The 27,089-nt window shown below is 43.4% G+C and overlaps 1 protein-coding gene across 2 annotated transcripts in view; it reads left to right on the forward strand.

Moving 5' to 3' along the window:
- The window catches only part of CYP7A1 (cytochrome P450 family 7 subfamily A member 1), a 31,162-nt gene extending 4,311 nt beyond the window's left edge, over positions 1 to 26,851 (forward strand). For both annotated transcript variants that reach the window (XM_074985771.1, XM_074985769.1), the window contains 6 exons: positions 4,363 to 4,518; positions 10,516 to 10,756; positions 14,319 to 14,929; positions 16,737 to 16,867; positions 22,027 to 22,202; positions 23,671 to 26,851. In XM_074985771.1, coding sequence (XP_074841872.1) covers positions 10,700 to 10,756; positions 14,319 to 14,929; positions 16,737 to 16,867; positions 22,027 to 22,202; positions 23,671 to 23,970 — 1,275 coding nt within the window. In that variant the 5' untranslated portion in view covers positions 4,363 to 4,518; positions 10,516 to 10,699 and the 3' untranslated portion in view covers positions 23,971 to 26,851. The remainder of the gene's footprint in view (positions 1 to 4,362; positions 4,519 to 10,515; positions 10,757 to 14,318; positions 14,930 to 16,736; positions 16,868 to 22,026; positions 22,203 to 23,670) is intronic.
- The last annotated feature ends 238 nt before the right edge of the window (positions 26,852 to 27,089 follow it).

A 27,089-nucleotide genomic window follows, 5' to 3' on the forward strand; every position in this document is an offset into this window, starting at 1 on the left:
GGATTGTTGAGGATCACAGCCGTAACTCAAAGAATGCCATCAAATTGTCCCAGATGGGGGCTTGTGTTTTCCAGGAATGGACATACCCAAGCCAAGGCCTCATCAGTAAATAGGCTGATGATCAGATCAGATCAGATCAGGCTTGGACAGTGGGGTATAACTGTGGTCATAGCAGAAATAGGAGCAGATACACATTTAGCAGCACACAAATCCCAGTGTAGCAATCACCACTGAAATCTTCAGGTATGGAGAGCTTGGGCTCACAAGCAGTGCGATTTGGTACTGAAGGAGATTTGTCCTGAACCTGCATGACTCCATTTTGTACTGTAGTGTGGCAAACTGGGCCTGCGAGGCCCACAGGGCTTCCACGAGCTCTGTCAAAGAGATATTGTCCTTTGTAGAACCTGTTGTCACCGGATCAGCTCTAAACTCTCTATTGTTTGTGTTGGTGCTGCTTAGGTGTCAGTGACCAACATGTGGGCAGTTGTGCCTAGTTACCTGGAATGAGGTTAGGCAGGATCCAGGGCTCCCATGGCTATGGGCAAATGCTTTGAGCAGCTTTGAACTGCTGCTGTTGGGTGTAAAAATTACTCTACTGACTCTTCCAATCAATCAGGTGCTGTAGGCAGTCAGGGAGCCTGCTACAGGCCAGGCCTGGTTTTGGAGTTGCCTGGAGACTGGCTCAGCTACCAGCCTTCATCCAGACTGGCTGTGCTGCAGACTCTGATTCCTGACAGGCTAGCATCAAGTTTCTCCACAGTTCCCTGCTTTGCACTATCTGATTTCTATAATATATGAAGAAATCAAAAGGCTGCTACTTTTCGAGTTGCTGCTCCTTCAGGCAGTTTGTTGAAAGCATGGTGACATTATCGCATTGCATTGTATATGTACAAGGCAGGTATGGAAAGAAACAGGGGTTACTGAACTATCTAGATGTATGTGTTATGCTGTCATGAGCCAATGATCTTTAAATAGGCAGATATCTGTTACGTGTTACTACTGCATGACCTTCCAGCTCATAGAAGGCAGTCATTTTTACAAATATGCACCCTATTTATTGAAAAATGTTTTGCTAAACAAGGACTAAGACCTGCACATGGGCAGATGGAATACATTGTTTTGCATAAAGTGCAAAGGATTTTATCTTATTGCTCAAGGTGCAAATTTCCCATAATGGAAATTATCATCTTGGTAGGGAGGGAGTAAGAAACTTTGTGTGAGTCATACAAAGCTGTGGTCAGAAGAGAATACAATGAATAGCATATTCTGAAGGGTCAGCTGTTTAGGGAAGTGAAAAAGGGAAAGAGGCTGTGAGACAGACCTCTCAGCTGACATGCAGAAGGAGACATGGGGCGGACAGTGAGAGTGAACCCTTATGGTTTTTTAAGGATTTTTTTCTTTGTTGAAGAAAATAAAAATTGCCTCAAATACAATATTGTAATGGTGTTTTGTAAGGGCTATTTGCAGCCATGCAGCCTGCCTGGAATTTGGAGCAAGGGGAGGTGGGAGAAGAAGGAGATTTCTATTCATCAGATTTTCAGTCTGCTGTCTCTGGCTTTGCTCTGGGAGTTTTGCCTCAAAGACCAAATTTTGCAGTCCTTACAAAAGGAAAACAATTATACTGTAAATAGCTGTCACAACTGTGTTACCCTCTAACAAAATAGACATAGGTTGTAAGTGTCTGTATATTTGCATACATTCACAAACCCATTAGAAGCACATACCCTCTAACTATATCCTGCAAGTGCATATCAGGAATATTCGTTTACATAGTTTAGAACAATGCTCAGCACTTTATCACCTCGGGGCACACTTCAGTAGTCGTTATGATTTCACAGCACGCCCAATATATATAACCCAATCCCCTCCCGTTCTCCCCGAGCTGGCCACCCCGAATGTCCCCCCACCAGCCCTTACTCAGTGCCCTACCCTGTTCCCCCCCTTTAGCTCGATGCTAGTGACTTACCAGAGCTTCTGCCACCACGGCTGCTGCCCCAGAGCTGCCGCCCCTGCCATGTGCTTCTCCTGCCAAGTGGTGAGGCATGTGCACAGAGCAGTGGGTGGCACTCCCAGTGCATGGGTCTGAGGTACACTAAGCGGCACTTTGTGGAATGCCAGTGTGCCATCGGACACCAATTGCAGAGCACTGGTTTAGAAGACAAATAACGGATAATTGCTATAAAACATTTTAGTGCTGGGCTATTTCTCAGTACATGTTCGAAGTAGAGGCAAGCCCGATGGCTGTGGGGGCAAAGAGGGCAGTTGCTCCAGGCCCCTTTGAAGTGTAGTGGCAGTACTGCTCATGGCTGTGAAGGAGTGGGGCGGGAGGGCTCAGTGCCATGGTCTAAGAGGTGCTGAGAGATGCCTGCCATTGCCCCCTGCCTTTTGGTGTTGGCCCCACCTCCTCTGTGGTGAGGAGCTGGGCCTGCCTCTCTTCTTGCTCAGAGGCCTGCAGCAGCTGTCAGCACTGCTTAGTAGAGGTAAATACTGTCCTGAACAGCACAGCTTGAGAACTACTGGAGAATGTTGTCATTTTAATGACAGTGTTAATCACTGTACATTGAACTGCAAGTCCTCACATATGCCCAGTTTCATGTTCATTTACTATAAGGGTGCATGTAAAAATAAGCACTGAAGTGTACCTAGAAAATAAATAAAATAGGAGCGTACCCAGGAAATAAAATAGGTCCCAAATGACTTGTGAGACAACATTTCCAATATGAATTTTCTAAATGCCATTGCTGATTCTGGTGCTACAGAGCCCCTATTGGCAAGAATCTGGCCTTTTTCAGTGGAATTCCGTTTCTTGAGAATAGGCCCTTCAAACCTACCACTGAGTCATTAATGAATGAATGAATGAATGACTAGGTGAGTAGTCTGGGTCTTTACCCCACTCTAAGTAGAAGCAGTACCCTGATATCAGAACATGCACATGTGCACACACTGAATTAGGGTTCAAACTGACCCTTCCCTCCAGTAGTTCTCAAGCTCTTCTTCTTTTATGGGGAGTCATTGTCATTATCATCATCAGCAACAGCAGCATAGCACAATAAGCTAGGCTGCTCTTAGGAATTCCCTCAGAACATCTCTGCCTCAAACCCAAGTCACCTCTGTCCAGAAAACCACTCCCACCTATTTTTATCCAAAATGATGATGGTGAACCAGACAGAATCAGCAGTGCTATGTGGGGTTCTAATAGTGTGTGTGTGTGTGTGTGTGTGTGTGTGTGTGTGTGTGTGTGTGTGTGTGTGTGTGTGTGTGTGTGTGTGTGTGAGGGTAGAGGCATATAGGGTGGTAAGGGTAAGAGAAGAACAGTTTCTGAGTCAGGTGGGATGAAAGGACATTTCTGAGCTCCAGAAGTTCTGAGACTCTAGTTAAGGAGATAACACAGGAAAAGCTTCTGAGCTTGGCAGTTTAGGTGAATAGGCCTTTGGCTTTTGAGCTGTGGGGAAGAGTGAGGTCGAAGGGGCAGGGGCTTCAGAGCCATAAGTGAGATGAGTAGGAAAGGATGAGTTCTACCTTTTGAAGTAAGGGGAAAGAGAAACTGGAATGTGGTGGGGTCAGGCTGAAGGAGATTTTTGATCAGGAATGCGTTAGGTTAGATAGAGAACCTGATGGGGTCAAAATATCTGAAAGGGAGGGAAATGGGTTGAAAGAACTGAGTGTAGATGAGTGGAGAGAATGGATTATGAGGGTCTGCATGAGAAAGGGCTTACTTGATGAAAGAGGGGTTTGATCCCGTAAGGCACCAAAAGTTCAATACAGTAAAACCCTGAGTTATGCAGGGGTTGTGTTCCTTGCAACCCCTGCATAACTCACATTTCGCATAAGTCATGGGAAGGGGACCCCTCCCTCCTCCTCTGAGCCCCTTAGAGCCTGGAGCCAGATGCAGCAGTGCCTGGTCCCTTCACAAGCTCCTGCTCAGCTAGGGGGAGCTAGGAGCTGGGCACAGCAGTGCCTGGTCAATTTTCCGGCTCACGCTGCTTGCTGAGGGGCTTCTCCCTCCTTCCTCTTCCCTCTTCCTCCCAGCAGTAGTATCTCAGCTGGGGGAAGTGGGAGGCTGGAGCCCAAGATTTCAACATTTGCATTAATATGATTCACATATATGTCGCACATGGGTAAAGTGAGGTTTACCGTATATTCCTTGGTGCTTTGCTGGATCAGAACCAGAGTGCTCAGAACCTTTCAACATCCAGCCAACAGCTTGGCTAAATTGGTGATGTGCAGGCCAGGGGAAGATAGATCAGGAGGGAAGAACAAGACTGGAGAGGGGAGGGCTAGTTAAAAACAGCAACATTATCTGATGTTTTCTCCTACTCCTGCCCTCTGCTGTAACTGTGTCCATGCTTTGCATTTTGACAGTGCTACATTGTTGGAGAGGGAAAACAGTCTTTTTCGTCCTGCTCATCTCTCATTTCCAGCCAAAATCTTGCCTCGAGTACCTTGAAAATTGGCTCAATCTGCAGAAAGAGCATGAGGTGCGGTAGGATGCAGTGGCAGAAGAGCCAGGGAACCATGGTAAGTACTTGGGGCACCAGCTGCCACTGTATGTATGTTTGCTGACCAGCTCACATATTGCTAAATTTGAACTATAAACTGCAGTTGTTAAATCTACATGGTAGATCAAAACACACCTGAGGGACCTTCAAATTATCAACTCTTACAGTTATTTGATTACATTGGAACCTCTCCTGATACCAGCTCAAGGCCAGCTCTGCAACTGTCTGGGTTTATCCTCTCAAGATTTTTTTTTTTTACAGAGATATCAGTCAGAATGAAGACATCATAACTTCTGTCCAGAAATGGTTAATTAATAGCTTACCTAGGTTATTTAAAAAGTAGCAGTTTGATTTGAGGTTTGCATCACTCTCAGCCTATTAGGTGTATCAAGCTACTCTTTTTGTCTTGAAATTTCACTGTAATTGCCTGAAATGTTAGCAGCCTCTCTGATCTGGGGAATAGTGGTGACACTGTGCTGTTGGCTTTGGTTTATTCTGGGAATAAGAAGGAGGTAAGGCATCTTTTTAAGCATATCCCAACTCTCATTTCTATGAAAAGATATTGTGTATACAGCTGAGAGAAAACTAGTTTGAACATGGGCAGATTGATAACAAATGATGATTTCTACTTAGAAATCTTTGTTTTATAATGGAGTTTTTGTGTATGTAAACTTTTTTAAAAACAAACAAGCTGGCTACGCAGATCTGTATTCATGACTAACAGAAGACAGCAATTCAAAGAAGAATCCCAAGCATTGTTACAGGCTGGGGTCCGACTGGCTCAGTAGTAGTTCTGCAGAAAAGGAACTGGGAGTTGTAGTGGTGAGAAGCTGGACATGAGTCAACAGGGTACCGTTGTAGCCAACAAAGCTAATGGCATATTAGGTTGCAACAAGAGGAGCGTTGCCAGTAGATTCAGAAGAGTGATTATTCCTCTTTATTCGGCTTTGGTGAGGCCGCGTCTGGAGTAGTGTGTCCAGTTCTGGGCCCCCAATTATAGGAAGGATGTGGAAACACTGGAGAGGGTCCAGCGCAGGGCAACCAAAATAATGAGGGGGCTGGAGCATATGACTTATGAAGAAAGGTTGAGGGAATTGGGACTGTTTAGTCTGCAGAAGAGAAGACCGAGGGGGAACTTGATAGCAGCCTTCAACTTACTGAAGGGAGGTTGCAAAGAGGCTGGAGAGAGGCTGTTCACAGTGATCACGGGTGGCAGAACACGAAACAATGGTCTCAAGTTGCGGTTGGAAAGGTCCAGGTTGAATATTAGGAAAAACTTTTTCACTAGGAGGGTGGTGAAGCATTGGAATGGTCTACCCAGGGAAGTAGTGGAGTCTCCATCCCTGGAGATGTTGAAGTCTCGCCTCGACAAAGCCTTGGTGGGGCTGATCTGATGGGTTTGGTCCTGCTTAGAGCAGGGGGCTGGACTCGATGGCTTTTTTAGTTCTCTTCCAGCCCTATTGTTCTATGATTCTATGATTCTATGAAAGAAAGGAGGAATCCATTTGTAGTGAGGTTATAAATAGCCATAATTTGAAACATTAAGGCTGTATCTGCACTACAGTGATCTGTTGAGAGAAGTTACTGTCGGAAGATATCTTCTGATGAAACTTCTGTCGACAGATTGTGGGAACACATGAAAACACATGGATCACTCTGTCAGTCTGCTCTGTCGACAGAGCAGCAAGACTGCCCAGCTTCTCTCTCAACAGAACAAGCAACTGGAAGCACAGCAGACAGGGCTGCCTGGTGTCCTGGAAGAGCTGTCTCTTGACAGAGGGCCCCCCAAAGTGTCCATACTGGCTTTCTGTTGACAGATTCTATAAAGAAAGGTGTTCTTTCTCCTCGAGGAATGGCAGAATACTGTCAATAGAAGTGCCAAGTTCTGTCGATTTACTGTTGACAGAATGCCTTCGTAGTGTGGCCACTCCATGAGTTTTGTCGAAAAAATGCCACCTTTGTTGAAAAACTCTCTAGTGTAGATGTAGCCTAAGGGTCCGATTTTGAAATCAATAATATTTGCATCTGCTCAGTATTTCTACATTTGCAAGTGACTGTTTTGTCCCTTTTTTTTGTTTTTTTGTTTTTGTTCTTCTGTATCAATGTAGTTTAATCTGGACAGTAGCCATATCAAACTCCTACTTTTAATGCTAGTTACCATTTGGCTTGTTAACTGTATTGAGTAAATACCATCAAATCTTTATCCTATTGGCAAGTGCCCTGTACAAAAACAAATTCATGAATATATTTACTACAAAAAGTGGCTCTTAGTCTTGTCTTCTCTGCCACTCTCTGTTTTTAATGTGTACTGCACAGTCCTTTCCACTTGAAACTCCTGAAATTTCCCTTGGATTACCTGAAATATTTGCAGCCTCTTTGATTGACGAATAGTGATAACACTTTGACAGCCGTTTTCATTTTATTCTGGTAAACAAGAAAATGTAAAGTGTCTTTATAAATGTAGCCTAAAACACATTTCTCTTAAAATATCTTGCATATGTAACTAAGACAAAACTAGTCTGACTGTAAGTAGAGTGACAAATGAAAGAGAACAATGATGATGTTCCTGGGTTTTCATTTTTTGTTTTGTTTTGTTTTGTTTTGAGAGCAAGATTTATTGTATAACAACTTTTTGTGCATGAATAAAAAAAAATCCTAGGCCACCCCAGTTCATATTCTTTTTCTTCTGTATATAAAAACTAATAGTGTCTAGAAATACAAAGAAAAGAGGAATCTAGCTGTACATGAGCTCATAAAACAATAATAATTTGGGATTTTAGGGGTCTGATTTTCAGAAGTGCTTAGCAAATGCAGCCTCTGTTCGAGTCAATTTGATTTCCAAGTGCTCCATACATCCAGGAAATCAAATCCTATCTGTCTATGCTTCTGATGTAAAAATAACTTTTATCCCTCATCTCTTTTTCATTTTCTTTTCTGTATTGGTGTAGTGCAGTCTGGACTGTAGCCACACCAAACACCTTGCTTTAATCTATGCATCATTTGTCTTATTTACTGTATTAAGTAAATACTCTGAAGGCTTCATTTTATTTGGATTGCCATGTGTACGGGAACAAATTGATACGTTTGTTTGCTTATTATTATGTTTGTTCTGCATTGTAGTTCGCTCGTCCTGCTGTTTTTATTTTAAACTTTGCAGGAGAAATAAAGTACAGAAAATAAATAACTCTGTGCACACCATTGTCTGCAACCACGTTGTAAGCTGTATATGGGGTCAGGAAGGAATTTTTCTCTAAGTCAGACTGGTTGTGACCATGCAGTTTTTAACCTTCCTCAGCAGTATGTGGATGCTGGCTGAGGTTATTATGTGGTTGCTGGGTGGGGTTGTGGCATGCGCTATAGAGGTCAGGTAGGAGGTGGTTGTAACAGGATGGTATGCCCATTTAAAGGCCTAAAAAGCTAGAGAGCAGCAGGCAGTGGCTTAAGCAGACCAGCACGCAGTTTTGGGCTCCAGCTGATGCGCGTGGGAGTCAGAGCCATTTATTAGCTGCTGCTTAGCTGGACCAGCTGGTTCCCAACACCTGATTGCTGGTCTTCTTAAGCCACAGCCTGCTGTTCCCTATATCTGCAGGTACTTGAAGGGGCGTACCATACTTCTACAACAGGCTGGTGAGCCCTTCTGACTTTAAACTCTATGACACATATTATTTACATTATTTGTGATGTACAGTGGGTGTCCCTATATAGGAACATAGTTATCTGGATCCCAGTTCAACAAAGCACTTGGACATAAAGGGATTGCTGAAACAGGGCCCAAGGGCAAAACTCTCATTGATTTCTGTGATGCAAGCCCAGAGCCAGGTGTTACATGCCAACAATAGCACTGTAATAGTTTTTCATTGGCAGGGTCAATGTGGAATGTCTAGCATTCCATTTGCTAGAGAGTTGTACAAGCCAAAGACCAGCCAAATAAATAAAATAATCCCCTTCTCATGTTTTTGAGGTCCAAGTGGTGCTTGTTCAAGCATCTTCAGTTCCATTCTTTCTGTCATTACTACGGCTAATAATAAGTTTGTTTTTTGCCTTCTTAATTGATAGCATGTATTGGAAATAAAATTATTTATTTTAGAAGTTGCAGAGCAATTAAGGGCCCTATCCTGAGCAAATAAGGGGCTGATTCTTGGGAAGTGCTGTGCATCCTCAAATTCTAAGGGATATTGAGGACACTGAACCAACTGAAGTGTTCAGCAATGCCCAGGATCAGGCTCAAGAGGGGCCAAACCTGAATTATTGAAGGACTTTTGCCTCCGACTTCAGTTGGAATAGGGTCGGGCCCTTGGTGGTTACGGCCCTGTCGTGCCCCATAAGGTCAATGAGAGCTTGGCCACTGACTGTAATGTTGACAGTCACCACAGGCTCCGGGCAAGGTGTCTGCACGGGTTGGTGCAGGTCCTCAAACAGAAGGGGTGGGACTGCGGGCAGCCAGCCCTCACCACTTCCTGCACTGTAGTGCAGGGCCCCCATCCCACCTCTCTGCTCTGGGGAGTGGTCGGTGCAGCACTCTGGTCGTGATCCAAAGGAGGCTGTGATTCAAAGGAAGCTTTCGTGGGCAAAGGAGGCCAGTACAACTGCTGCAGTAGCAGCAGTTGGGAGTCCCAGGCCCCTTAGAATTGCCATGCCTTGGGACAACTGCCCCTTTGTCCCCCCTGTTGGTATGTCTGCTTTAATGGGAACAAATTATAAAGCAGATATTCTGGACATCAGTCTGCAAAGCATTACTCACATGGGGATTGCTTATTTACCTGAACAACAAGAAGTCCTGTGGCACCTTATAGCCTAACAGATATTTTGGAGCATAAGCTTTTGTGGGCAAAGACCCACTTCGTCAGATGCATCAGAATGCAGGTCTTTGCCCACGAAAGCTTATGCTCCAAAATATCTGTTAGTCTATAAGGTGCCACAAGACTTCTTGTTGTTCTCGAAGAGAAGACTTACATGGCGACCTCTCTGATACTGAATAATGCCTTACATGTTATAAGGAAGAGCTGGTTAAAACAAAATTGTTTTTCAGAACAAATTTTTGAAAAAGCAGTTGCCTTTAAACTTTCCCATGAAAATTTTGGGTAGTTTTCACTGAAAAGTGGAAACCAAACAATTTTCTTATTCAAAATCCATGTACAGAAACCATTTTGCATTTTCAATATACACTTTTTATCCCCAAAATGAATCTAATTTTATTTGATGTTTAACATAGACTCTTTTTATGTAAACATTTTCCAGGTCTCAATTTCCACATTTTCAACAAGAGAGTTTCTTCAGAAATGAAACTTTTGCTGGGGAATATTTTCATTTGGTTCAAAAACCATTTTTGACAGTTCAGCTCTCTGTAGTTACTCAGGATGCATAGGTAAGGGCCCTACAGATGGTAACCTACAAGTCAGAAATGTCAGCAGGTAGATTGTCGGGAAAAAGTAAATAAAGTAACAACAAACAAACAAACAAACAAAAACCTAATAAGCCAAAGATAAACCAAATAAACATCTCTTTCATCATGTAATGAAAGCTGCCAAAGTAGAGCTGTCCAGCAGACTGTCCAGAGGAATCGCCTGCATGGAGCGAGCTCTGCCACAGGTCCTGAAAAGTGCTGGGATGTACTCCAGCATCAGGAATCCCAGGCAACATTAACTGCTGGAATGAATATTTATTTAAGGCACTGTTAACTGCGTCCAGTGAATAGAACATTGTATTTTAAATGGTGGAAAAAACAACCAATCCAAATGTAAATAAATAAATTGGAGTGATGCCGCTTAAGTAAAAAAGCACATTTTTTATCATGTTTGGATTCTAATAAGGCTTCCGTGGGCTGTTAAGATTATTCTTTCAAAGCTACTACAGAGCTAGCTCATCATGCATTTATTATGAAAAGAAGAGCTATTTCCTACTGATAGTGACTGAATGTTATAAATAGACTGATAGCACAATCTTATACAGCTGACTGAGCTGAAGGATGGGTCTTAATTTATAATCATATTTTGTAACATTTGCTTGAAACTTGTAGGCGTCCTGGGGAGCCACCAGTGGAAAATGGGTTACTTCCATATCTGGGCTGTGCTTTGCAGTTTGGTGCCAACCCTCTTGAATTTCTCAAAGCAAGACAAAAGAAATATGGGCACATTTTCACCTGTAAGATAGCTGGGAAATATATTCATTTTCTCACTGACCCCTTTTCATACCATTCTGTGATGCGCCAAGGAAGGCATTTGGACTGGAAAAAGTTTCACTTCGCTACATCTGCAAAGGTACCACTTAAAATGATTTTAGTATTTTAACAAATGTTAATGTTTAATAAGAAAAATATCAAGATGATCAAGTCATACTGTACCTAGTTAATCTATATATGACTTTTTAGTATGTCTGCCTGTTGGAAAGATTGTTAGTAGAGGTTAGCCGGTAGACAAACTACGTATCAGATATTTTATTCCTTAATATAAATAAAAATGGGTTTTTCAAACAGATTTAGGTTATAGGAGAATGACATTTAGTCATGTAATATGACAAAAATGCAAGAGCAGAAGTCCAGCACAAGACGGTTTGCACTGTTGTGACTTCATATTTAATTGACTAGTTTTGAAAACAAATGTATTGCTTGTGAACATACATCCCTAGAAATTGAAATTATCTACACACTACACAGCTGGTCTGACATACACTACCATTCATACAAGTTTCTCCCCAATAGCACAGCACTGTTCTTAACTCACCCATTGGAGGATTCAGCTCTAAAAGTCTTGGTCAGGCCTGTTCAAATGTGGGCCTTCCTGCCAACAGAATAATAATTAGGTGTTAGCATTGTGCAGTAAAGTGGAAAAATGTGGCCTAGAAGCTAAGTTCTGGAATAATCTACACACTCATTTCACTGAGGACCTCAAACAACACTTAGAGAGTAATGACTTCTGGGCAATATTGATTTACCCTGTTATTTGCCCTATATTGACCCCCTAAGAAGCAACTATATAGATTTGAAAGAGAATGTGTCTTACAAATCAGTTTAATCTTATCTCAGACCACAAACACTAAAATGCCTTAATGATAACTCAGGCTGTGCTTGTATTGGAGTTGGACATGCATGGCTGGCCCTTGGCTGCTGATATGGGCTTGTGGTTGTTTTGGGTACAGGAATGGATGGCAGGTCTAAGAGACTGGGGAAGCTAAGCCTCCCCAAAAGGGACAAGAAATACCAGATGTGGCGCATGTCGGGCTTTAGAGTGCTGGAAGCACCTGAGAAGGTGGGAGGTGCTGGAGGGTGTGTGTGTCTCTGGGGCCTCAATTGTGGCTCTTCCTGTGTTCTCCCAAGGCCCTGCTCACACTCAGTCTCTTCCCCCATGGCTCTGCCCACACTGTACCTCTTCCCCTGAGGCCCCAACCCTGATGCCTCTTTTTCCTTAGAGGCTCCACCCTTGCTCCTCCTCTTCCTGCCCCCACTCCATCTCTTCTCCCAAAGCCCCCTGCCTGCCACGTGTTCCTCCATGCTCCTGTGATTAGCCCGTAGAGCAGGTCGGTTTAGAAGGAGGGTGCAGGTGGGCTCAGGGGATTGGGCAGAGAGGATTGAGAGCTGGGCATGGGGGGGAGGGCTGAAGAGAAGGATTAGAGAGGAGTGACTGGTTAATTCAGGGCCCTGGAGGCAGAGTGGTGATGGGAAGAGTTGGAGTAGAGGTGGGGTCTTTTACCAGACAGTAAGTGCGAAAAATCAGGACAGGTGGTAGAAGGTAACAGGTTTTGGGACTCTCCCGATACTATGAGGGCACCTGGTCACCTAGCTTCTGGGGTTGTGTGGAGGCAGAGCAGGGCATGGCCTCAGGCAGTGTGGAGGATGTGGCCAGAATTCATGCAGAGTGCCCCCCCCGCTACTTTTAGGGACCTTCACGAGTGCTATTTAATTGCAGTATAGATGTTTGTCATTGGGCTGGAGTCCAAGGTCTGGGACTCCTCACCCAGTGTCCTAGAGCCCAGGCTTCAGGCCAAGCTGGAATGGTTTGCACTGAAGCTAAACATGTCCGTTAAGCCCAAGTCAATTGACGTGGGTCAGCTCGTGGGGTTTTAATTGTTGTCCATATACATAGGGACTTACCAAATTCATGCCCATGAAAAATGCGTCACAGAGCATGAAATCTGGTCTCCCCCCTTGAAATCTTGTCTTTTGTGTGCTTTTTACCTTATGTTATGCAGATTTCATGGGGAGCCCAACGTTTCTCAAATTGGGGGTCTGTCCCTAAACAGGGGTAGCAGGGGAGTCACAATGTTATTTTAGGGAGGTTGCCATATTGTCACCCTATATTCTGCATTGCCTTTAAAGCTGCACAGCCAGAGCGTGGTGGCTGTTACCTGAGTGCCCAGCTCTGAAGGCAGTGCCCCACCAGCAGAAGTGCAGAAGGATGACTGTACCATACTATGCAATAAGATGCTGCCTCCAGAACTGGGCAGCCAGAGCATAGTGGCACCTGAGAATGGCCCAGCTCTGCAGGCAGCAGCACAGAAGTAAGAGTAGCAGTACCACAACACCATCCTTCCCCACAATAACTTTGCAACTTCCCCACAACTCCTTTTTGGGTGAGGACCTTTAGAAGTACAAGACCCTGAAATTTCAGGTTTAACTTGCTGAAATAACAAATTTCATTATTTTTGAAATCGTGTGACCATGCAATTGGCCAAATGGGCTGTGAATGAGGTAGGGCCCTACTTATGTGACTATTGCATGGTTTCACTGCATGGCAGAGCTTAGGTTACTTGGGTGCTTTAACTGTGAATTACCATCCCATAACACAGGGGTCAGCAATCTTTCAGAGGCTGAGTGCTCAAATTTGACCTTTTGATGTCCAAGTGCCAGTGATAATTTTTAAAGTCACCAATAGTCCTACTTACAACAGCTTCGTTAATAAATAAATAAATGTGCAGACCTTTACCGTGTAAGTGGTAGTTGGTAGCATTAGCTGGTCTTGTTAATCCACAGGTGGCCTGGCTGTGAGCAAGCTCCCAGCTGCATGGGACATGAGGGGTGGGGCTGAGCTCCTACCTCATGTGCCGATGAAAATCAGTTCACTTGCCACTCTTGGCACATGTGCCGGTGGTTACTGACACCTGCCTTAACATGTCTACTTTTTTCACATAGTAATGCCCTAGTTTGCAAGCTGCAGAGTGTGTTCGCTCCCTTTAGCATCAACGGAATTTGGGGGCACTCAAAGCCTCTCAGGAGACACGTTGGAGAATTTGGCCCTAACTCTTGAAAAACTGATCAACTAATGGCCCAATTAAACTCTGAAGTTAGTGAGAAGAATCCCAATGGGAATTAAAGTAGGCCCTAATGACATGTCTACCCTGCAGTAAAACCCCCACAGCTGGTAGCGATCAACTGACTCAGGCTTGTGTGGCTTAGGCTGTTATGAAACTCCAGTATAGACATTCAGGTGTGGGCTGGAGCCTGGGCTCTGGGACCCCATAAGAGGTCGGGGGAGGAGGTTCAAGAGCCCAGGCTCCATACTGAGCCAGATGTCTGTATTGCAGTTTTATAGCTGTGCAGTCCAAGCTCTGTGAGTCAGCTTACTCAGATGTTTTATTGGAATGCAGACATACCCCAAGAGATCAAGCGTTTTATTTATAAGCATGTATCATAGACTATTTTGTGTGCACATTTAACAGTTACAAAGCTTGTGGCCAATTATCACTTCCAGAGTTGACAATTTTTACTGCATGTCCCTGTGTTAAATTATGAAAGTGATATCTTGGCTGTGATTTCCCTTTTAAATTACTGCTTACTGAGGTTGTCATGATCCGTATTTATCTTACCTACAATTTATTTGGTCACAGGCTTTTGGACATGGCAGTATTGACCCATGTGATGGAAACACCACTGAAAATATGCATAAGACTTTTATTCGAACCTTACAAGGCAATGCTCTGAATTCCCTCTCTGAGGCTATGATGAAAAACCTACAGTATGTCATGCTACAATCAAGTACATGTGAACCGCCTTCCAGCAACTGGGTAACAGATGGGCTTTATGCATTCTGCTGCCGGGTGATGTTTGAATCTGGCTTTTTAACACTTTTTGGTACTGAGTTAAATTCAACCCAAGACAAGTATCTATCTCAGCAGGAAACCCAAAGGGCACATATTCTAAATGCGCTTGAGAACTTCAAGGAATTTGATAAAATCTTCCCAGCCCTTGTGGCAGGTGTGCCTATCCATGTGTTCAAGAGTGCCCACAATGCCCGGGAGAAGCTGGCAGAGACTCTGCTCCATGAGAACCTCAGGAAAAGGGACAACGTCTCTGAACTTGTCACTCTCCGTATGTTCTTAAATGATACTCTATCGACTTTTGATGACAAGGAAAAAGCAAAAACCCACCTGGCTGTACTATGGGCTTCACAAGCGAACACGATACCTGCCACTTTCTGGAGCTTGTTCTATCTTATTAGGTAAGTAGCACAGTTTGCCATTTCCATGGTTAAAAGGACGTTTTTGCTTTGTCACCAATCAGGCAGGCTGGGTGATGAGGAGTGTGAGGGGGGACAAAGGGGGCAGTTGTCCCCGGGCCCAGCATTTCAAAGGGGCCAAGAGCTCCAGCTGCTGTTGCTGCCAAAGTAGTTGTGGGGATGGCTGGAGTTCCAGGCCCCTTTGAAATGCCATGGAGCACTGTGCTACTGCTCTGAACATGGCTCAGGGGAGTGCAGGGGTTGGGGGGGCAGGGCTTACTGCCCTAAGCCCTGCTCCTTACACCCTTGGCCCCACTCCTTCTGGGGGTAGGGGCCAGGGCCCCTTCTCAACTTGCCCTAGGTCCCTGGCGGCTGTCACTGCCACTGCCCTCAGGACTTGTCTCAGCATTAAGGGCCAAATTCTGCTTTTGGGTGAATGTCAAATCCAGGTCCCACTGATGTCAATGGCAAAAACTCCTATAGACTTCTGCAGAGCCAGGATTTTGTCTTGCATGAGTTAAGGTCTCACAGAGACCCTTCTCACACAGCCCAAGGAAGGAGGTGGTCCCACACAGGGTTTTTCTGCATTAGAGAAAAGTCTAATCCAATTCTGTGAGCCTTGGTATAAACAAGGTCCCTGCAGCTACAAATGCTTTTAACTCTATGTCAGTTGTACCTTCAGATTATATCTAAACAACATGCTATTAAACAATGGCTGTGGGAGCCTTGACTACACCAGGGTTCCCAACATCAGGTGCAGTGGGACATTTTTAGATCACTTCCCTGGAACAGACAAGGTTTTTTTGTATGCTTTCATTTATCTGCCCACCGGTTGGATTTGCAGGCATAGATTAGCTGCTTTACAGAAGAAAGATGGTAGGCATCTGCAGAGCCTATATTGATGTAGCTCTGCTAAATTTAATGGCGCTATATCGATTTTCGCAACCTGAGTATCTGACCCATAGGTTGCGATTTTCCATTCTGCTAACTTGTTGCCACTCTATATCCAAATCCTCTACATACAAACCCCATATTGTACATGTCTTAGAAATTTAGCCTGAGATTATTCTCTGTACTTTTCAAGATAAGATTTACACCATCTGCCTACATTTCTATGATAAATAGACATAACAAAATTATAAAAACACCACACTTACCTGCTGATGATAATGACTTCCATTTAGATAGCACATTGCATTCAGATGTATAAGGGGTTTATAAACTTTACAGATTTTCTGATTCTGAAGTCCTTGGGTATGCCCATTGATTTCTACAGAAGTTCTGTGCCTCCCCCACTTCACGCACCAGGGGCTGCAGGATTATAACCTTTATATCTGTTTAAAATCATCTCATCCATTGACAACGTCTGCTGTACCTGTACGGAAGAACAGAAAGTGCCTAGGATATGTTATCTAATTTAAAGTATAGGGAAATTCTTTTTTTTTTTTAATCTGTTATGGGGCTATTTCCTAATATAGGATTAATCACACTATTCCTCAGTCTTGGCCTTGCTTTACAGAGATGTCATTATTTAACAGTATTATACCATTGATTTGGTCTTGTTCAAAATTGGATGTTGAACCAACTGTTTGAGGACCTTTTCAATGTACTGAGAAACCAGGATTTTGCCAATATAAAATGTGTAATTATATTAGGTTCTCATGTGGCTTTTTTGTTTTATTAGTTTACATCTGTGAATTAAAAAACTACACTGCAGACAGGAAAAATGAATGTCATATTTAAGACAGCAAACATTCTGTACAGTGCGTACATGTAAGCAATATTTTCATTTCTGGTATATTGATTTTAGAAGCCCAGAAGCAATGAAAGCAGCTACTGAAGAGTTGCAAAAAACACTGGAAAATGCTGGTGAAAAGATCAGCTTAGATGGCAAACATATCTCCTTGAATCGAAAACAACTGGATAATATGCCAGTATTAGGTATGGTTATCATATGTGACAATTTGAGGAACACCCACTTTCAGACAATGTTCTATTTACAGTCAATTAAACACTTGCTATGAAATGCTAAATGACCAGCAATGACCAGCAAACAGCAGGGAAATAAAACTACTCTGTATTCTTAGTTAGCAAAGGTCACACTTGCCAGCAGTCTTGATATTAGTAGTATGGGGATTATCATAATTTTGAAATTAATCCCATTTTCCCCAGATAATTTCATGTTTGAGCAATGCTTAACTACCATATCATACAACACCAGTGATGTATAAACGATTCAAAGTAAGGTTGTGTTTTGGTTTTGGTTTTTAAAAAGGGCTAACATCAAAAAGCAGGACCTTACCATACTTGCAGTTGCAACTAATCCTTGCGAAATATTGAACAATGAGTTTCTGACAATGTGGCTAAATGTATTATTATTATTATTATTATTACTATTATTATTATTATTTAAAATATAGGCAACATTTTCAAAAAGCAACCAAGTGATTGAGGATCTTGCTGGCCAGTCACTTAGTCCCCTGTTAATTTCAGTGGAAGTTAGGAGTCCAAGTACAGTACCTGTGAAGATTAGCCTTCGAGATGTTGAAAATATTCAATTATTGCTAGGCTGGGGGGATTTCAATGTAATTTTTTAAAAAGATGCATTGTTGATTTTGCCAATATCATTCTCCTCCCTTAGGAAAATACTGCCACATTATTCTGATGTTTTTCTCCATCTTTCTCCAGCCTCTCTATTCCATTCCACATCTCAGGGCAGGCTCATTCCCTAGTCCACAGTATTTTTTGCCTCCAGTTCTAAATGTTTAAATGTTTTAAATGTAACGGAGAGTTACCACCACACACATCTCAACACTCCCTATTAGGGACAAGAGGCATTAGTCATCTCTGCCTCAGCACCCTCACAGTCCTCCAGCAAAACAGGAGCTCATGACTGGGGAGCAACTGGGAAGGAAAAAGCTGAAGGTATGGCTAGGGGCTGCAAAATGAGTGGTGGAGCCAGGTGGTGGGGCCATTTCCTTTTCCATCATGGTGAGGCAAATCCCTCTGAAGAACAATTTTAGGGGTAGGTCACAAAGGGATCTTGTCCGTTTTCTCCCTACCCTTTTCCTTGTTTATTTCCCTGAGAAGGATGATCCAGGACAGTTGTTTGTTTGTTTTTGAGGTTGAAATGATACACAAAACATATTGGCAAATAGGGTCCTTACGTTTAAAAGGGAAGACTTAAAAATATTAAGAGAGGTTGACTGGAATGAAGAGCTCAAGGTTCTGAATGTGGAGGAGACTTGGAATTACTTTGAAACAAAAATGCAGAAAAATGCTACACCCTGCAGCCCAAGCAAGGGACAAAAACTCATAAGGAAGGGTTACGGACCAAACTGGATGTACCAGCATCTGAAACAAGTTAATAAGAGAAAACAGCCTACAAGGACTGGAAGAAGGGAAGGCTCAGCAAGAAAAGCTCTCTGGGGTCACCCAGGCCGCGTCTACATGTGCATGCTACTTCGAAGTAGTGGCGCCAACTTCAAAAGAGCTCCCGTCACGGCTACAAGTGTTGGGCGCTATTTCGAAGTTGAAATCGACGTTAGGTGGCGAGACATCGAAGTCGCTAACCCCATGAGGGGATGGGAATAGCGCCCTACTTCGAAGTGGAACGTCGAAGTAGGGCATGTGTAGATGATCCGCGTCCCGCAACATCGAAATAGTGGGGTCCGCCATGGCGGCCATCAGCTGAGGGGTTGAGAGACGCTCTCTCTCCAGCCCCTGCGGGGCTCTATGGTCACCGTGGGCAGCAGCCCTTAGCCCAGGGCTTCTGGCTGCTGCTGCTGCAGCTGGGGATCCATGCTGCATGCACAGGGTCTGCAACCAGTTGTTGGCTCTGTGGATCTTGTGTCGTTTAGTGCAACTGTGTCTGGGAGGGGCCCTTTAAGGGAGTGGCTTGCTGTTGAATCTGCCCTGTGACCCTGTCTGCAGCTGTTCCTGTCACCCTTATTTCGATGTGTGCTACTTTGGCGTGTAGACGTTCCCTCGCAGCGCCTATTTCGATGTGGTGCTACCCAACATCGAAGTTGAACGTCGACGTTGCCAGCCCTGGAGGACGTGTAGACGTTATTCATCGAAATAAGCTATTTCGATGTAGCGTGCACGTCTAGATGTAACCCCAGTGAAACTAATAGGCAACAGGTTTAGAACAAACAGGAAGTACTTCTCCACTTAAAGCACAGTCAATCTGTGGAACTCATTGCCAGTGGCTGCTGTGGATGCCAAAAGTATATCTGGATTAAAAAAAAGAGATTAGATAAATTAATGGAAAATAAATCAGTTAATTGCCATTAGCCAAAAGGGTAAAGGATGCAATCCTATGCTCTGGTGTCCCTAAGCTTCTGTTTGCCAGATGCTGGGACAGAAGAAAAGAGGATGGATCACTTGTTGAGTGCCCTATTCTGTTCATTCCCTTTGAAGCATCTGGCATTGGTCGCTGTCAGAAGATGGGGATACTGGGTTCGATGGACAATTGGTCTGACTCAGTATGGCTGTACTGATTTTCATGTCTCTGGGCAGCCATGAAGTGTAGCGCGAACATGAGAATTGCCAAAAACAAAGCAAAAGCTGGATGTTACAAAGGAAATTGAAATCAATAGTGAAGGATTCTTTATCTACATAAATAAAAAGAAAGCAAGAAAAACAGGATTGTTAAATCCCAAAGTTGAGATGGAGATTAACGATAAGCTAGGCATGTCCCAACATCTAAATGAACACTTTGGCTCAGTTTTCAAGAAGAGCAATGAGGAGTTTTGGGGCAGTGGCAGGGTGGCTTCTTGGAAACTGGAATATTGAAGTAGTACTTACCAAATCTGAGGTGGACGCCCATTTCAGACCTATTAATGGAATCAAATTCAGGGGCCTGGAAAAATCTCCATCCCAATGGAGCTGGCACATGAAATTTCAAGCCCAATAGCAAAGATTTTTAATGATTCAATAAGTTTGGGGATCATACCCTCTGTCTTGAGAGTCATAATATATTATTTATATTTAAGAGAATAAAAAATGAGACAAAAAGTCTATGGTCCATTAAAATGTGAACTGTCAGGCAGGAATGAGGCTAATAGTAGAGTTCCTCAAGGATTGGTCGGGGGACCAGTCTTGTTTACTATTTCATTAATGACCTAGGCACAAGAAGTGGCTGCAAGCGAATAGAATTTGCAGATGACACAAAGTCGGGAGCTATTACCAAACAGATGAAGACCAGACTATCATACAAGAAGAGCTGGACAACACTAAAAACTGGAGTAATAGACTTACCAGTCAGAAGCAACAGAATATCAGTCCACCCTAGGAAGACTATGAGCTTCCATTGTGATGTGACTGTGAAAAACAGTAATTCCGTCCTAGGGTGTGTTAGTTGAGGTACTTTTAATAGAGATAGTGAAATGTTACTAATATTTCTTAGGGGTGCCTTGGTGTCCCAGGTTGTCAGTGCTGCTTACTAGTGAGTGTCCATGGCCACTCTACCTAGTGGCTACAGATCATGATAGTGTCACCCACTGGCAGGTGTCCAGGGCTGCCCTGCCTTGCAGCTAGAATCCCAAGAAAATGGTGGTAGGGTAACCTGGCCCCACCCAATTTCACTGGGTTCTGCTAGGGGTTGATATATGTGCCCTAGGCTCTGGTACACTTACTGATGCCCACTAGGTCATTTTCTATCCCTGTTCCATGTACTTCCATTGGTGTTCCAGCTCAGTCTTGGAATCCCTCTTAGCTTCCTCCCCAGTTCTTCTCTGGAGCCCCTTCACATGGTAACAGTGAGTAATCGCCCTAGCTCTCGCAGGTAACAGCCTTCCAGCTACTTGCTTAGAGCAGTTTGGAGTCCCAGTGACTTAGCAGGAGTGTGCTGCAACCAAATACTGTCCTCAGTCAGCCAATACTGCACTGAGCTGCTCCCTTCTAAATGCTCCTGCCACTAGAAGCAAGCTCAGCAGAGGCAAGGGGGTGTGGTTTCCTGCATCCAGGCCTGCTCCTTAACCCTCACTCAGCAGCGTGAGGCTGATAAACCCCATCACGCCATTGTACAACTCACTGGTGAGACCTCATCTCAAATATCTGTGCAATTCTGGTCTTTCATGTGTAAGTGCAATGAATTCAAACTTGAACAGGGACTGAGTGGGGCTAGTAGGGTGATCAGAGCAATGGAGAAACTGTCTTATCAGAGGAAACTTAAGGTCCTTGGCTTGTTTAGGCTAATGTAACAAAGGCTGGGAGAAGATATATAATGCTCTGTAATTAGGTGGCGTTTTCTCACCACCAGAGCAGTGAAGTTCTGGAGCAACTTTTTAAGGGGCAGAGTTCGGGCAAAAACCAAACTTGTTTCCAGATTGTGCTTGATAACTTTATTGAATGGATGGTATGATGAAGTGTCTACAAGGATATTTGGCCCATATGGATCTGCTACTAGCAAATATCTCCAATGGGTGGAAGTGGGACATCAGAGGGGAAAGGTTCTAAGTTACTAAGAGAATTCTTTCATGGGTGTCTGGTTGGTGGCCTTATGCATATGCTCATGGCCTAACTGATTGCCATATTTAGGGTCAGGATGGAATTTCTTCCTTGATTACATTATCTGAGACCCTGGCTTTTTCTGCCTTCCTGTAGAGTGTGGGTCACAGTTCACTTGCTAGTTTGAACCAGAGTAAATTGTGTATTTTCTGTAATTTAAAGTCTTTAAATCAAGGATTGAGGATTTCAATAACACAGACATGGATCTATTGCAGAAGCGGTAGGTGAGGTTCTGTGGCTTGTGGAGATCAGACTAGATGACCAAGATGGTACCTGTGATCCTTGAATTCATGAGTAAATTATTAGTGCTTCTGATGGAAAAGATCTTCTGAGAGCCTGTAGCATCCCTCCTGCCACTGGATAGTTTCCACACCAAATGAAATATTAGAAAACAAAATGTAGGGAAATTTCTCTCTTTTTCACCTTCTTATACAGTTTTCTTATCTCTATGCAGTTTATCACATTTCTTCTCTTCATGCTATTTTCTGTTACAGAAGGTTACAGGCAATTTAGACTGTGCACCGCACTGAGGGATACAATACCTTTTTCCATGTTAATAATTTTCTTTTTTTTTCTCTTTCTTTCAGATAGCATTATCAAGGAAGCAATGAGGTTGTCCAGTGCATCCATGACCTTCAGAGTTGCTAAGGAGGATTTCACTTTGCACTTGGAAAATGACTCCTATAACATCCGCAAAGATGACATTGTAGCTCTTTATCCTCAGCTGCTGCACTTTGATCCAGATATCTATGCTGATCCCTTGGTGAGTGCTTACAGAGACATATCAAACTCTTTGTTCCAGGAGGTAACTGCCTAGTTAACAGGTCCACCAAAGTGGGGTGGGAGGGCAAAGGGGACTATTGCCTTTAGGCCTGGCATTTTGAAGGGGCCCAGAGCTCCAGCTGCTGCCACTGCTGAAGTAGCCATAGTAGCAACAGTAGCTGGAAATCCAGGCCCCTTTGAATTGCCACAGCACACTGCTGTGCCTGGCTGGTGGGAAGGAAGAGAGGAGGGGACCCAGCTGCACAGGCCCAGTGGCACTGAGATCTGAATGCCCCACACTCCTCCCTTTCTGCCCATGACCCCATCCCTTCTGGGGTGGAGCTGCCTCCCCTGCCCATCTTGCCCGAGGGCTTGCGGTTCCTCTGTGCCACTGCTTATTAACAAAACATTTGGCATCCGTGTCCCGCCCCAGGGTACCACACTCTACGGCTGTGTCTACACGTGCCCCAAACTTCGAAATGGCCACGCAAATGGCCATTTTGAAGTTTACTAATGAAGCGCTGAAATCCATATTCAGCGCTTCATTAGCATGCGGGCGGCCGCGGCACTTCGAAATTGACGCGCCTCACCACCGCGCGTCTCGTCCAGATGGGGCTCCTTTTCGAAAGGACCCCACCTACTTCGAAGTCCCCTTATTCCCATCAGCTAATGGGAATAAGGGGACTTCGAAGTAGGTGGGGTCCTTTCGAAAAGGAGCCCCGTCTGGACGCGCCGCGCGGCGGTGAGGCGTGTCAATTTCGAAGTGCCGCGGCCGCCCGCATGCTAATGAAGCGCTGAATGTGCATTTCAGCGCTTCATTAGTAAACTTCGAAATGGCCATTTGCGTGGCCATTTCGAAGTTTGGGGCACGTGTAGACGTAGCCTACCAGACAGAACCTGCATTTATTCCTGGGAACTCCCTGAGATTTGGGAGTGCCACGGAACCAGCAACATCAGCACTGGCCTCACTTCATTTTGCAGCAAACTTTTGGCTGAGCGAAAAAGTAGAGTTGATAGGTTTGAGGTGATGTTCTCTTCTGCTTTCCTTAGGCAGAGAAAGCCACCATGCTGTGGTGTTGCAAGTGAGGACATGAGTCCTTGAGGCCATGGAGTGGTAGTGAGGGACAAGGGAACATCTTCCAATTTGGACACGTGCAAAAAGCTAGATTGCAAATGTGTGGGTCAGTGAAAGGCAAGTAGAGGTGACAAAATCTTTCCAACATGGGTGCCCCTGTACAGAGACTGGCATTCCGTCAGCTCAAATGCAAGAGCTGCCCAGATTAAAGGATCTTGCAAAGGCTAAGATCTCCCAAAAGGGTTTGGAAGACTGGTGGCATGGCTAGCCACAGAAGAGGAGCATATTGTGCATTGGCTGCTCTTCGCAGGAGGCAAGGTATCTTTGTGGTTGCACACCATGCCCCCCTGCTTTAATGGCTTAATGTGGCTCTGACACTGAACTTTCATTACAGACATTCAAGTACGATCGCTATCTCAATGAGAATGGAGAAGAAAAGACTAACTTCTATCGCAACGGTCACAAGTTAAGATATTATTACATGCCCTTTGGAACAGGAATAGCAAAATGTCCTGGAAGACTGTTTGCTGTCCATGAAATCAAACAGTTTTTAGCTTTGGTACTTTCACGCTTTGAAATTGAGCTTCTTGATAAAAATGTGCCATGTCCTTCGTTAGACCAATCCCGAGCAGGACTGGGTATTTTGCAACCAACTAATGACACTGAATTCAAGTACAGATTAAAATGTCTGTGAATACATAAAACATATCTCTAAGGGAACAAAATCAGTATCAAGATTATCACTGATTTACAAGCCCCAAATTAATTATATCGTATTGCTAATGGAGTGCAATGTGAACAACACACATTGCTGGTAGCAACTAGAGAAATGGTTGTTTTTCACTGTCACCAGGGTTTTCACATACAAACTGAGATTATTGTATTGGGGAATTTGGCATACATTATTTTTTTCTGCCAGCAAACATAACTTCTCCCTGTGAAAGGAGTAAACATTGGGCCCTCTGAATTAAATCATTTTTCCATTTTTACTTATAAACAAAGTTTTGCCATTTTTGCAGATAAAATTTCTTATTTTTTCATTATTGTAATTTTTGTTGTATAGTTGTTTTGTTTTGTGCCTGTGGAAAAACATTTTATGTTTTCATGTGAAACTAGCAAAATTTTTGGGGAAAACCTGCAAACTGCTTCACGTTTTAGTGAAACTACACCAACTTGTATTATATACTTGGTATGAAAATCTTTCCCCAAAATTCTGACCTCTTGTATTATAAAGATGCTTCTCTCAATTGTCTGTTTCATCATTTGTCAAAACTCCAATGTAATAAAGCACTGGGTTCAACCATATGATTCTATTTGTTTCAATGTTCTAAACATTGGGGCTGCATCTACACTGGCCCCTCCCTTTCAAAAGGGTCATGTTAACGAGGGAGTTTGGCAGATAGTAATGAGGCGTTGCCACGAATATGCTGTGCCTTGTTAGCATAATGGAGACCTCGCACGATTTGAAAGTGCTACTTTCAAAACGTACACGACCTGTGTAGACAGGGGCCTTTCCAAAGGACCCCCTAATTTTGAAAGCCCCTTCTTCCCAAAACCAAATGGGAATTTATTGTCATCTGTTGATGGAAAGAACAAATGAGAATCTAATCTCCAGTTAGTTTCTCCCTTACATGTATTCAGGGATTGAAGGTCTGATCTTGCAGCCTTAAGAGAGTAACCCCTGTCCAAGAGGAGCTCACATAAAGAGCTCTCAGCCATTTCCAAACTCCATATTCAGGCAAAAATTCCATGGCGGCTAGTAAGAAGTAATCCTAAATAAGGAATTTTGGGTTGAACCCTAAATGTGCTTTAGATTTTCCGTCTGCTTCCGTTCTCATCAGCCTTTATTTTAACTCTTCCTGGACAAAGAAAAAGAGCAGATTCTGCTACTTTCAATTATTTATTACCCATATGTTGTCCAGTTTTATTCACTCACTTTTCATGTTCAAAAGAGAACTGGTAAAAGCTGAAAATGACACTTTATCACTACATTTCTCACTTACATTTTTAACTGTTATGTGCAATGTAAATATATTTTAATTTCTTATTGTAGCTGATGGTTATAATCTTAAAATATGGATTGTTTCATAGTTTTGTAACTTGTATTTATGTATAATGTATAATACATTTGCTATATGATGTTGCTCCTACTTAGAGTGCACTTAGAAATAATACTAGGCTACTCATCCACACCCTGGCAGGCCTTGCGGCTTTTACTATATGGCTCCTTTCCCCTTTAAAAAAGTTCTTTTACAGACTCCATGTGCTGAAGTTGGTGGAGGAATGGGATTTGGGCAGTGGCATATGATATGCAGCATATTCCTTCCCTATGGAAACTAGTCACTAGTATTATGAAAATTAAAAAAATGATGAGGAAAGACTAGGACAGCACTTCCTCTAATTTTTCAATATATTTACTAATACATTAATTTTACATTACTTTTTACTGTATTCCAGGTTCCCTAGATCATCTAGCTTCCATATTCCTTCTCCCATCCCCTTTAATTTTCAGCATTTTCAGTTGCACGTTGCAGCTCACCATACTTTCAGCTCCTTTTGTACTTTGAAAACTAACTTAGAGGTGTTAGCACATTGCTAATGCTGGCCTACCTCACCACCTCCCGCAGAAATGGGAAGGAGAACGTAGGATTCTCTCTTACAATTCCATGGTGGACTGGTGCAGTGTCTGCAGCTTGTGGAATGGGTATTGATTTTAGCCTTAACCTCTGCTGATAGTGAGGAATCCACAAGAGGTGCAAAGGCCTGCTTTAGCTCTGAGGACCTCGGAACATTTGCAGCTCCAAAAGAGATAGCCATCAGGCGTCCTGCTGACTATGCCTGCCCCATTGCAGGAGTTTCACACTGTACAGAATGTATGTGAATAAAAGTAGCATAGTCCAGGGGCTATCTTTTCTGTATAATATCCATGGGTAATACCCGTGGGAGGGTGATGTAACTTTTCCCCACTCCTTCAAATTCTTCTCCAGCTTGCCAGTTCCCCACTACCTCTCTACTCCTTCTAGGTACCTGCCTCAATAAACAATCCTGCTGGCAGTTTGAGGAAGGGGATGGGACATTGTACTAGAAAGGCAACCAACAGCTGAACGCATATTGAAGTTTAGCACTTTATGTAATAGGCATGGGATGCTAGGAGAGCTAGGATGCTTATAACTGAACTGAGGGCTGGCTCTTGATCTGCCTGCTAGTTCTTCTCTAACACTTAAGGGAACTTATTCTTCCCATTTAGGGAAAGATGTCCATTGCTTTCAGTGAGCTTTGGCTAGGTACTTAATGAGCAGAACACCAAAGAGACAACTCACATATGCAAATTGGCACCATAGTACTAGCAGCTGGGACACTAAATAAAATGAACAGCTACTTGTGTAAGGCCTTGTAAAGAACATGCTAAATGTACAATTTACATGTTTGATATGGAGACAAAAGCTAAAATTGCTGTTATATATTTGTAAAAAATCTAGCTGGAAAAGTGCTTCCTTGCAACTTGCATTTGTCTCCAACATTTGTGATGGAAATAATCTGAGTTGTACTTTTAAAAATTATATATTACAATTCCAATTAAAATAGTTGTAAATATGCATTTTTGTGTATGGTTTTTATTTTTTTTTTACAGTGTGGGTTGGATAAAACCTCTTTGTCATAGGCCATGCATAACCCCTGAATTAGAAGATACTTTTGAGGGTCAGTGAAATAACCCCCTCACTTAATACAAAACATGTGTGGCAGAGGGCATTAACTAGCCATTACATTATTTAGGTGAGTGGTACATACGGGGGGCGGGCAATATTTAGTGGC

This window comes from Carettochelys insculpta, chromosome 2 (assembly GCF_033958435.1).
Source record: "Carettochelys insculpta isolate YL-2023 chromosome 2, ASM3395843v1, whole genome shotgun sequence".
NCBI classification, from domain to species: Eukaryota; Metazoa; Chordata; order Testudines; family Carettochelyidae; genus Carettochelys; species Carettochelys insculpta.